Below are 13519 nucleotides of genomic sequence, written 5' to 3' on the forward strand. Positions count from 1 at the left end.
TTCATTTTAACGTGTATATAGTTAACTGTAAAATTGTAAATAGTTACGAGAATAAGGCAAAACGCTGTACGGAGGCATTACGGTACCTCCATAACCATAACTTCTACCATGTTACCATGTTGTAATACCAAGCCACCACCCCCGCCGGACTCTTTTTTTAACAGGGGATGAATGTGGTAGTCTGTGTAGAGGTATTACGGTACCCAGTAATGCTGGAACACCATTGGTAGATAATGTATGTTTTCTATTGGTCGAGACTGTATGGTAGCTCCGCCCTGCAAGGCAGGGGTATAAGAGCCCGTGCCGCCCCAGCAGCTTCCTTTCTGTACCTGAGCTGCTGGGGGAAACAGCTAGCTTATTAAAGCCTTCAGTTGGACTACAACCTCGCTTTAGTAATCATTGATTGTGCATCAATTCTCACCGGCTCAATTAAGCTAAAGTTCCTTTGTGGATATTCAATAACAAAGTATCACCAATATCGGATGGCCAGCTGGATTTATATAGCACCTTTACTGTAGAAACCAGTTCAAACCTACTTCCACGGCAAAGTAAGGAAAAATAATTCAGTGGTTAACAAAAACAATGGGGCTGTAATGTTCACCAAAAGCTGTGCAACACAGAGGCAGAAGAGTTTGGTTCCTAAATAGCTGAAGGTTCCTGCGACAGTTCTGAGGTAAAGCAGGTGGGATAGACAGCACAGAGCAATGGACAGATAGGGGCTGGGAGGGTAGCACAAGTTTATACAGACTGCAAGAGGCAGGGCACTGGAGAAATCTAAACACAGGGACTAGAATTTTAAATGTGAAAACCTGGAGTTGATGCCAATGGCATGGTTATTCAGAGTGGACAAACGAGAAGGACAAAGGCAGCAGAAGCTTGGATGGGTTCAAGTTTATGGGAGATTTACTCAGAACTAATGAAAATTATCATTTTATTTCTTGGAAACTACAATTTTGCAGTAGCAATGTCCTAAAGTGTCCAACAAGAGTGTCATCAATATTTTGACACCAAGCCACAGGTGACATCAGGACAGCTGAGCAAAAGCTTCATCAAAGAACAAGATTATAAGAAGCATTTTTAAAATAGAGAGGTGAGGAGATCTCATAAGGGAAATTCACACTTCGGACCAAAGGAGGCCATAGGTAACGCTATCAATGGGGGGGGGGGGGGGGGTGGATATTAAAATCAGGGGGTGCGCAAGAGGCCAGAACGGGAGGAATTTGCAGTGATGGAGGAAGGGTGGAGGTTATGGCGAGATCTGAAGATAAGGAGGGTGTCTTAAACTTTTAAACTGATCGCAGCAATAAAGAGCTTTCCTTTGTACAATATGGAATGGAAATAAAACAAGGTTTCTGTAGATTCCTGTACAAGTTAATTGTAAACTTTCCTAGTGTGTGCAGTGTGTCAGCAAAGTACTGGGGTCATAACTGGAATTGTCCACATTATGAATGCAGGTTGTGAGGGGAGAAAGAGTGCTAAATGGAGAATGCATTTACCCCATTCCATGCTCAAACAGGGAAATTTCCCAACATCCCAATCACTTTTACCAAACATGTTAGTGACAGGAGAACCTCTCGGGTGCCTTCTCTGGCCTGAGAACAGTGAGAAGCATTAGAGAGAAGGGAGGAAGGATAATAGGATAAATAATGAAATTAGCTGGATTAATGGGCTGGAACATGTTAGTTAGACATTAATATCTCTTTATTGTTGCAACACCGAGTTCAGAAAAGCAACACAAGTACAAAATTATTGGAAGAGGTGTAGATGAATTCATTTCACATACTTCAGCTTAAACAAACATTTTGTACTTGGAACGAAAGTCGATAACAAAGTTATATTCAATCCTTTCAAAGAGACTTAAGTTACACATTATCAAACTAACCAGAGACACACCCATTACCTATACCTTGAAGTTAATGTTTGTTTTGCCCACTTTACACACATGTTCTCTTCACAGATGCTGACTGATTCCATTATTTTCTGGCAATTAATTATCTCAAAGCCATTTGCAGCTCACAATGTTTTAAACAGCTTACACGTGCGACCAAGAAGAGTATCTACGAATCTGAATAAAAATATTTACCAAAAGTGTCCTTTCTCTGAAAGAATGATGTTGTCTGCAGAGAAAATTATGGAAATAAAATAATTGCGCATCAAATGATGAAAACCTTTCCTAATTACCGTCCTGCCTGGGTTAGGCACTGGGCAAAGACAATGGGATTAGCCCTGCCAACCTTCCAGATCCCGTTTATAAAAAGGCTGATGTCTTGGACCACAACCTAATCCTTTGATTGCAGAGTCCGAGAGCTGTCAACACAGAAAGAGCAATATCTGCACCTTGCACAATTCAGAAGCAAAGGGACGAAGGGCAGGGAAAGAGTGAGAGGTAAATAGAGAGCTCATACTTTACCCCTGGAACGGGAAGGTCCATTTTATGGTCGGGAACTGAACATTCATCCAGATTTCAGCATAGTTAAATCTTTTATAAATTTAGCGTACCCAATTAATTTTTTCCAATTTAAGGGGCAATTTAGTGTGGCCAATCCACCTGCCCTGCACATCTTTGGGATGTGGGGGTCCAACCCACGCAATTACGGGGAAAATGTGCAAACTCCACACGGACAGTGTCGCAGAGCCGGGATCAAACCTGGGTCCTCGGCACTGTGAGGCAGCAATGCTAACCACTGCGCCACCGTGCTGCCCTATAGATAAATTAAATCTGTTACTTTCATAACTGTACTAAATTTGTTAGGCTTTTACATTAAGAGTCATATAAACTATGGGCGGGACTTATCGAGCACCCCACCGCTGTTTTTCAGCGGCCCGCCAGCGGAATCTACCGATCCCGATTGTCAACGGCATTTCCCGGTGATAACACACCTCGTTGCCGGGAAGCCCGTGCGGCGGCTTGGGACTGGAATTTCTCGCCGTCATGAACAGCCGGTAAATCCCGGCCAAATTTTAGAGGTGGTAAACTAAATGCCACATCCTGCTTAAAGTTCAGGTCACACCTGGACAGAAATATTTTTAACTGTTGATTTATCAAGACAAGAATGTTGAGTGAAAATATAAAGATAATCCAAAATGCTGCCGTAACCCATCTCCGGGTCATCACAGACTGGCACAGCACAAAAACCAGGTGCAACACCCCCTGGTTCAATTGCCCATCATCCAGCATCAGTGAGACTATCACCCAGTGAGAATACAGCAGCAAGCCTGTTAGCCAGCCACATTCTGTTCTCAGTATATTGTACTTTAGTTTGTATTATAAATATCTAACCTAACCATTGAAAACCATTTCAAATTAAATTTGAATTTATTAACTAATGTTAAGTTTTTATATTAATTGAAATGTATGTATTGTCCAGTGAGGGGAGCAATGCTTGCAGTTTATTGATCAGCTGGAAACTCAATATCTCAAGTCAGGAATGTTTATGAAGCTGTCTTGCACAGGCCATAAATTAGTGTCCAGTGCACAAAGTTGGATGCGTTTAGCTGCTTGGATTTCTTTTTTTTTCTTCAATTTAGAGTACCCAATTCATTTTTTCCAATTAAGGGGCAATTTAGCGTGGCCAATCCACCTACCCTGCACATCTTTGGGTTGTGGGGGCGAAACCCACGCAAACACAGGAGAATGTGGAAACTCCACACGGGCAGTGAACCAGAGCCGGGATCGAACCTGGGACCTCGGCGCCGTGAGGCAGCAGTGCTAACCACTAGGCCACCGTGCTGCCCCACTGTTTGGATTTCTGAGGTAAATCAAATCTAAACAGTCGAGTCTATTTCCTTCATATTTGGTCACTTCCATTGGCTCAGGATCAACTCCTGCCCATGTCTCTTCGAAAGCACCTTTGGGAAAATGGTGATACATTTAATTAAACAAGCAATATGCAAAACTCCAATCTCATTGCAGCTCGCGAGCAACATCCTTGCTCGTTAACTAGTGTTTGAAAGTTTGAAGGACGGTTCTTTCCACTGAAATCCAGGAACAAATTCAATTTGTATTAAAGTAACTATGGCTAGAGCAGAACGTATTTAATTTGTGTTCTGACAATGGGCTATCACCCAGAAACATCCCCTGTTCACAGATACTGCCTGACCGGCTGAGCATTTCCACCATTTCTGTTAATTCACATTTCCAACATGGAAAGTATTTGTCTTTAATTAGCGGAGTACAGAGCAACCGAAGACTGACGATCACTTACCTCTTCCTATTCTGTGACAGCAGAGCCTTGAGGAGAGAGCTCTCCAGGCGGGAGATGGAAGAGACTGCACAAGTCTCAGAGGACCAGGTGGCCTCATTAGCTGTGAGGTGTGAGCTGCTGGGTCATTAACATTGCCTCCTTTCACTCTCCCTGATATTAATGAGAGAATGTGAAGAGGCAAACTTTCCCCCATGGAAATCCACTTAAAATTAATCGGTAAAAGAGCCATTTTAACTCTGCTCAGTACAAACACCTGGAAATTGCAAAAGCTGATAAGTGTCCGCAGTGGGTACATAAACAAAAAGCATTGCAGCAACTCTCCATGGCTTCTTCCACAGTACCTTCCAAACCCATGGCAACCACCATCTTAGAGAAAAACAATGGCATAAAAAGTGTATGGAAACACTACCACCTGGAAGCTCCCCAAGGCACTCACCACACTGTCTTGGAAATATATCGCTGTTCCTTCACTGTGTGGGAGGGGCAAAATCCTGGAACTCCCTCCCTAACAGCATAGTGGGTGTACCTACACCACAAGGACTGCAGCGGGTGAAGGCAGCAGCTCACCACCACCTTCTCAAGGGCAATTCAGGATGGGTAACAAATGCTGGTCTAGCCACATACTGAGAATGAATAAGAACACAGAAGGTCATGGATATTGATGAAGGTGACGGTCCATGATCGAAAAACCAGGTGATCTGGTCCCAATCAGAGTTGATAATGACTCAAACACAAAGGATTTATTTGGAAGTCCGAGATTATGGAGAGACCAGATCACTAATTTTGATTGTTCTTGAGTTCCAGTGTGAAACTAGCAGTTTCTTATTGAGCAGCACTTTGGGAAAAATATATCGATGAGCTTTGGCTCAGAGTCCCTTGTGTACAAACTGGGAACCCGATCCAGCTGGTCCAAACTCTTTGCAAAGTTCTGAAAGGCAATAACACACCTACTGCCCAGAGAATAGAATCCGTAAATTGAGGGTGACTAAAGCAGGGTAGGTGAGGAATATCTGCTGACAGATGTCAGGGACACATGACAGGAAGACTGGAAAATAAACCATGACCAGATTGTCCTCATTCCCTGGCAACTGCGTCCCCCATCACAACTTTGAGCCTTTGATCTCAAGCTTCAGCTCTGCATTCAAAGGGAACTATCTGTGCTTTAGCTTTCCAGATCTCCCTGAACTACATGCAGTAGGACAGACTAAACACAAATCAAACAGTTAAAACGTTATCTCCCCCCCACCCCCATCAAATTATTCCTCCCTCACAAATTGGTCTGTCATCAGAAGAGGCAAATGAAATAATCTTCAATCAACCCATTTTCTATAGTAAGAAACATTGATGCATTCTGATTAATTTTGGATCCTCTCAGGATAGATTTTACAATTAACCACTTCCCAAACTAATTCCATTTTCTGACAATCTCCTCAAAATAATTGCAGTTTCCTGTTTTGTGCCTTCGTTCTCATACTTACAGTAATTATCTGGTATCTCTCCAAAACATCAGCCACTTGGACCAATATATCCCACATTCCCAACTTTGGAAAAAGGTTTCCTCTGCTCACAAACTTTATGGTGCTTCAACAACTTGATTTCGCTCCTACTCTTGCATCAATACAACAGAAAACCAAGTGGTTCATTTTTACGAATCTCTGGGACTTTACCTTGTCATTGACATTCCCCATGCCCATCAGTTTTTATTCCATCGTCTGAATAAAGCTCCCCTCCAATTTGTATTTGAAAAGAGTTACATTATGAAGCTCAGTGTTTGCCCACGGCACATTCACCATCTTGGCTTTCCCACGATGAGGCGTCTGGACGCTCGAATCAATGTTCACTTCCCCAGTCACCATTGTGTAGGATTAAATCTTTAATCTAGTTATTATTTACAGCAACGCAAAAACTGCTTGAACATTCGAGATTCTATAAATTGTACTTTAAAATTTTATACATTTCATATCTATAAGCTACTCAAGCAGTTTGTTTCTAACCTCCAACAGATTTACCCTTTTCTCTTGATTTTTGTAAAGTTCCCACTTGTCGAAGGATAAAATCCCTCCAAAACTATAGTTCAGAAATAGAAACATCTGTCTCACTTTTTCCTCAAAATGTTCCCAATGCTCCCTTTTAAAACTATTTAAAAACATCTTTGCAAATCCAATAATGACCTAATGGTTCAGGGAGAATAATTGAAACATCCTACAGAACATGAGCATTTCACCATCCCGCTCTCAGACTAGCTGGATTTCTGAAACTCTGAGCCAGAACTGACAGGTGTGGATTTAGCGACAGTGTCTCCTCCACTGCCCCCCCTCCCCCCCACCCCACCCCACCACCCCCCCAACAGTGACGACCAATTCAGTGACAAAAGCAAAACAATGGACCACTACATGAAGCTGATTTATGGAACAGTTAATTCAAACTGAATAAAGTCCTGAATATTTAATCTCACAATCCTAACGCGTGTGACTTGAAAGAGCACAGAAACTTTGGACATCAATTAGCCTGCGCTCAATTACTGACCTGTGACATTTTGCACATTAAAACTACACTGACATAAGCCCTTTGACATGAACAAGACAAGCTCGTGTCATTTTTGTATCTAATCGCCGTTCAACAGTAACCACATTCTTACAAATACTTAAAACACTAACATTCATCAAGGTTTCTGCATCAATAATTGCACCCGGAATAGTTAAATATTCAAACTAAGAGGTGCTTCTCCAAGAGTTTATTTAGGGAGAAGATGAGCCCCAGTGGGACCTGGACACAATGCTAATGACTTCTGAATTTCTGCTTTAAGCCAGATAAATGGTGAAGACACTATAATTGGCCTCAGTGCCTTAGGTTAAGTTAGGGGGAAACATGCAATCAGACATGGCCACTGCTTTTGGCTATTAGTGTCCCCGTGCTGACACAGCCAGTTCACGAACATTGAGGAAAAACAAAATAGAGTTTAGCTGTGACACCACCACAGGTTGAATAAGTTTGTTGACATGGCCTGGGCCCAGGATGGTGCTTTCCCCAAACTATTGCTCAGCTGGGAGGCTGGTGCCCTGACAAAGAAATGGTTCAAAACCAGCAACAAAGGCAGAAGCAAAAGTTAAGGTATCAAAAGTATTTATTAAAAATAACATGTTGGATCTAAACTAAGTGCGTTTGGATAATCCATCACCTAAAACCACAACGGTAATTAAAAGAAACAAACACTGCATTTCTAGAGTGCCTCTCTTGGTCACAGGGTACATCCCAAAATACTTCCCAACCAATGAGGTCATTTTGAAGTGTGATCATTGCTGTAATTTAGGAAATGCAGCAACCAATATGTGCACAGCAAGATCCCACAGCAGCTGTGTGATTTTGGTCAAATAATCTGCCTTAGCGATGTTGGCATAGGGATGAATCGGCCAGGACACTGGGGAGACCTCCTCTGCTCTTTGCTGAAACATTGTCAATGGGATCTTACATCCACCTGAGGGGGGGCAGAGTGGGCCTCACGTTAACATTTCTTCCGAAATACAAATATCCAATCAGAATATAAATAGCACAATACTTGGGAATAAAGACGAGATAGATCAGACACCAGCTGAGATACTGCGCACAAATAAGCCATGCAGGGAGAACTTTAATTGGAGAGCAGCGTAGCACATCCTCAAGACACCCCATCGTAATCCACAGCCTATTAATTGTCATTGAACTGCAGCCATTACATCCTGTGAGTAAACAGTCAAATGTGTGTGTGTGGGTGGAACAGGGGTAGCTGTGTGCCTCTATCAGTGTGTGTGTGCCTCTATCAGTGTCTGTGTGCCTCTATCAGTGTCTGTGTGCCTCTATCAGTGTCTGTGTGCCTCTATCAGTGTCTGTGTGCCTCTATCAGTGTCTGTGTGCATCTATCAGTGTCTGTGTGCCTCTATCAGTGTCTGTGTGCATCTATCAGTGTCTGTGTGCCTCTATCAGTGTCTGTGTGCATCTATCAGTGTCTGTGTGCCTCTATCAGTGTCTGTGTGCATCTATCAGTGTCTGTGTGCCTCTATCAGTGTCTGTGTGCATCTATCAGTGTGTGTGTGCCTCTATCAGTGTGTGTGTGCCTCTATCAGTGTCTGTGTGCATCTATCAGTGTCTGTGTGCCTCTATCAGTGTCTGTGTGCCTCTATCAGTGTCTGTGTGCATCTATCAGTGTCTGTGTGCCTCTATCAGTGTCTGTGTGCCTCTATCAGTGTCTGTGTGCCTCTATCAGTGTCTGTGTGCATCTATCAGTGTCTGTGTGCATCTATCAGTGTCTGTGTTCCTCTATCAGTGTCTGTGTGCCTCTATCAGTGTCTGTGTGCCTCTATCAGTGTCTGTGTGCCTCTATCAGTGTGTGTGTGCCTCTATCAGTGTCTGTGTTCCTCTATCAGTGTCTGTGTGCCTCTATCAGTGCCTGTGTGCCTCTATCAGTGTCTGTGTGCATCTATCAGTGTCTGTGTGCCTCTATCAGTGTCTGTGTGCCTCTATGTGTCTGTGTGCCTCTATCAGTGTCTGTGTGCCTCTATCAGTGTCTGTGTGCCTCTATCAGTGTCTGTGTGCCTCTATCAGTGTCTGTGTGCCTCTATCAGTGTCTGTGTGCATCTATCAGTGTCTGTGTGCCTCTATCAGTGTCTGTGTGCCTCTATCAGTGTCTGTGTGCCTCTATCAGTGTCTGTGTGCCTCTATCAGTGTCTGTGTGCCTCTATCAGTGTCTGTGTGCATCTATCAGTGTCTGTGTGCATCTATCAGTGTCTGTGTGCCTCTATCAGTGTCTGTGTGCCTCTATCAGTGTCTGTGTGCCTCTATCAGTGTGTGTGTGCCTCTATCAGTGTCTGTGTTCCTCTATCAGTGTCTGTGTGCCTCTATCAGTGTCTGTGTGCCTCTATCAGTGTCTGTGTGCCTCTATGAGTGTCTGTGTGCATCTATCAGTGTGTGTGTGCCTCTATCAGTGTCTGTGTGCCTCTATCAGTGTCTGTGTGCCTCTATCAGTGTCTGTGTGCCTCTATCAGTGTCTGTGTGCAAGTATGTGTGTGTGTAAATACACGTGTGCCTATGCATGTTGGACAGGCCATGTGGTGAGAGATAACACATATTTAGAGAAAGTGTTGTTTCAGTTCTTAGAAACTTTTCTCTCTAAAGGCACTCCTGTTTTCCAGTTAGAGCAGAGGTGGGTATGGATTGATAGAGAGCACCTGCCTAGTTCATGAATAACAATTAGAAAAGAAGTGGATTTAGTAATATGATGGTTTAAAATGTCAGAAGTCATATGCATATTTAGTTATACAGCGACATGGCGTCTGCATGGGAGACACAGTGAAGATTTCAAAATCCTGGCCTCTAAGAGACACAGCCTCCTGAGCTGGGTGGTCCGGTTTGATCTGGTTGCTGCCACACTCGGCTGGGAATCCTCCAGCCCTGCCCGATATAGCGGAGGGCGTGATCTCTGTGTAAATGCTTTCAAGGTTGTTCATGGAGATGCCATCGGCTGCCGTTCCAAAACCATCCAAGCCCAGAGCTGTGAGAAGGAGGAATCTGCCATAAGCAACATGCACACTCGCATGTCTAAGTATACGACACCAGCCTGTCATATATGGATTTACATAAGGTCCAGTGACGTCTCTGCTGAAATGCGAAGACAACTATAACCACACATACATACTAAATAGACGTTCGCTTTATGCTAATAGGCCTGCATTGTGAATTTGTGATCCCAATGGAATCTCTCTCCTGACGCTCACAATGAGTGTGCCACCCACAAAGTCCCACTTATTCCAGTGTGCTCCTTGCTGCCAGCACAAACTCAAAAACTAACCCTTCAGCACGACTTGGCTTAATAATTCAGATTTGAACGGTCTCACAAGCACTCAAGATTCATTGTTAAACTGCATCAATGTAAAATAATTTAAAAGATGGAAAATGAGCAACTAAAAATATAACCATGAAAGTGAATCACAATAACGGTCATAGAGTTCTCAAATGCCCTGAAATGTTTGGCGGTGATAGTCCTCATCATTTACAGGTGATACTTTCAATATTTGCAAGCTGTAAGTGGAAGGACATGATGGAGAAAGTATTGTGGGCCATTTTGTGGGAGAGGCACCCACCATTGGCATGAGAGCCAACTCTGGCTAACGCAGCCAGCAGTCTAAGCAAGTGTATCGCTACCAACTGTCATGAGAATGTCACTTTAGGAAATGTTTGGCTGCTCATGTTACTGCAGTGATGTCAGAGTGTGGGTGGAGCTGAGCTCTGGCTCTGCTTTTTAGTTTCACTTTGAGGAAAGCTTGGGTGTGTTTTTTTTTGGCTCCGTTTTTTCAGTGTTGGAGCTGAAGCCAGACAAAGCAGGTGTACTGCTGTTCTCTCTGCCATGAAAAGACTATCTCTTGATCATTTGGTGAATTCAGAATTATAAATGTTCTCAGTAGTGAATGTAAACCTAATGTGCTTCTGTTAAAAGGTGTTTCTCTTGTCTTCTGGATGTTTTTTGGGAAGTTATTATGGATTACTTAGTGTTCTATTCTTTGGGGGTTGAATTTGAATTGATGGTTGCCAAGATGTTCAAAAAAATACTTTTCCATTTCTGCTGTACCACACCTGTAGAGTGGGCCGTGTGCTCCCCATACCACAATCTGGTAAAAGTTGTGGGTCAGGTGAACTCCATGATACACTTTGGGGTTCTCTAAACCCTGGCCCAGAACACCAACTAAGACCACCAACAGGTGGTAGGGCGGCACGGTAGCACAGTGGTTAGTACTGTTGCTTCACAGCTCCAGGGTCCCAGGTTCGATTCCCGGCTTGGGTCACTGTCTGTGCAGAGTCTGCACGTTCTCCCCGTGTGTGCGTGGGTTTCCTCCGGGTGCTCTGATTTCCTCCCACAAGTCCAAAGATGTGCAGGTTAGGTGGATTGGCCATGCTAAATTGCCCTTAGTGTAAAAAATTGCCCTTAGTGTTGGGTGGGGTTACTGGGTTATGGGATAGGGTGGAGATGTTGACCTTGGGTAGGGTGCTCTTTCCAAGAGCCGGTGCAGACTCGATGGGCCGAATGGCCTCCTTCTGCACTGTAAATTCTATGATAATCTATGAAGTCCCGAAAGACGTACTGTGAGGTGAATTGGACATTCTGAATCCTCCCTCTGTGTACCCGAACAGGCGCCGGAATGTGACTACTAGGGGATTCTCACAGTAACTTCATTGCAGTGTTAATGTAAACCTACTTGTGACAATCAATAATATTATTGAAGGGTGCTGAGGTTTGGAAACCAGGGGCAGTGTCAGGCTTGCTCGGGGGGGGAAGGGAACAGGGACAAGGGGGAGAGGTGCTTCAAAGGCAGCCAGCTGCTCAGTGTCGATTCCTACTGGCTTCGTGTGGCCAGAGCTCCCAAACATTACGGCGACATTAAGGGATAGGTATGGGGTAGGTGGGTGAGCTTTGGGATACACATACTGGAGGACCCCACACATGCGGAGGACCTCAGGTTCAATTGGGCTTTAATTGTGATTTGCTGTGAAGATGACTGAATTTACCGTGCAGGAGGCCATTCGATCCATCGAGTCTGCACTGGCTCTTGGAAAGAGCACCCTACCCAAGCCCACACCTCCACCCGATCCCCATAACCCTACCTACCCTTTTTTGGACACTAAGGACAATTTATCATGGCCAATCCATCTAACCCGCACATCTTTGGACTGTGGGAGGAAACCGGAGGACCCGGAGGAAACCCACGCAGACACGGGGAGGATGTGCAGACTCCGCACAGACAGTGACCCAAGCCGGGAATCGAACCTGGGACCCTGGAGCTGTGAAGCAACTGTGTTAACCACTGTGCTACCCCTTTCCTTTAAACTGCCATTGTTTCAAATTCAGCCCTCCTCTCAAATCACATCCACCTTTAAACCCAGACAGGGCTTCAATCCAGTCAGCCTGATGGATAAACGGAAACTGGCTCAGAACCCGCAGATTGTGAGCTTACTGCACCTGCCAATTTGTGATACAGAAACATTCAGAATGCTGCCACTTACAGTTTTCCCAAACAGAAGCTGGTCTACTGCATGTTTCATGTCCTTCAGTGTCTTTGAGGATTGTTTGCCCATAGGCCTCACCCTACCCTGTAATTTACTGTTTAAAAGGTCCTATTTCTAGTGGGCAACCCCACCCCCCCCCCCAAATTTAACCCCATTAAAATATTCTAGGGAATTCCTACAACAAAGGTGGGGAGGGTTGACTGTGCACCTACAAACAGCAAACTCAAAGGATGGACATATCCACAGAGCTTCTTGCTGGTGGAGAATTAGACATAACGGCAGGATCAGAGGATGGATTTGCATACTGTAACACGCAATTGCTATAAGTGTCAGAGGAGGAACAAAATGGGGACATTTCTTTTTTAAATTTAGAGTACCCAATTAATTTATTTCCAATTAAGGGGCAATTTAGCGTGGCCAATCCACCTACCCTGCACATCTTTGGGTTGTGGAGGCGAAACACACGCAAATATGGGGGGGATTGTACAAACTCCACACGGACAGTGAACCAGAGCCGGGATCGAACCTGGGACCTTGGTGCCGTGAGGCAGCAGCACTAACCACTGCGCCACCGTGCTGCCCTCAAAATGGAAACATATATATGGTTTACAGAAGCCACTCTCATTGATTGATTAAGGATGATATTATCGCCATGTGGTTCATGGCTTAAAAGTGAAAAGCAAGATCCCAGGCGCCAGGACCCTGCTCATGCCAGATACTCCCAACAATATACTATGAGAGGACCAGGGCTCAGTAATTGCCCTCCACCCCCACACCCCTGGGGCAGGACAGTGACCAGGAACGCCGCGATCAGACTCAATGGCCAGAATCCCCACGACTGGACACAGTGATGGTCCCAGGAGCAAAGGGTCAGCGGTTTGGTCATTATTAAAATAGCTTCACTGGGGACAGGGATCAGGGAAAGAGGGAGCATTGAGAAACTGAGATTGGAATGGTGATCAGCATCAAACCCCCTGAAATGTTCATGACTGCTCAACGGAGACTTTATACAAAACACAAAGCAATTAACACAAATGTGTGAAAGAGGGAGGGTACAGATAGGGAGCGGGGAAGGGTGGATAGAGAGCGTGTGGGAAAGGGACTGAACACAGAAGAGGGAGGAATAGAATGTGGAAGGATAGAGGGGAAGGAATGTAGGGGAAGGAATGTAGAGAAAGGGATAGAGTGAGAGGAAGGGAGGGAGGGGGTGGGAGAAGGCAAATACTGAAACTATAAGTGAAGTAATAAATTTTTCAGCACAAATGACTCCATGCAGGCAGACA

General features: G+C 44.5%; 1 protein-coding gene across 9 annotated transcripts in view; it reads right to left on the bottom strand.

The window, feature by feature from the left end:
- Positions 1-13519, bottom strand: part of LOC119977377 (ankyrin repeat domain-containing protein 10-like) — a 69201-nt gene that overhangs the window by 10536 nt on the left and 45146 nt on the right. The window contains exon 5 of one of the 9 annotated variants that reach the window (XM_038818221.1): positions 8949-9729. The exons of 7 other annotated variants lie outside the window; for them this stretch is intronic. In XM_038818221.1, the coding sequence (XP_038674149.1) occupies positions 9470-9729 (260 nt within the window). In that variant the 3' untranslated portion in view covers positions 8949-9469. Of the gene's footprint in view, positions 1-8948; positions 9730-13519 lie in introns of those variants that run through there. One more of the 9 variants, XM_038818220.1, reaches the window with a different exon arrangement.

This window comes from Scyliorhinus canicula, chromosome 14, assembly GCF_902713615.1.
Source record: "Scyliorhinus canicula chromosome 14, sScyCan1.1, whole genome shotgun sequence".
NCBI lineage: Eukaryota > Metazoa > Chordata > Chondrichthyes > Carcharhiniformes > Scyliorhinidae > Scyliorhinus > Scyliorhinus canicula.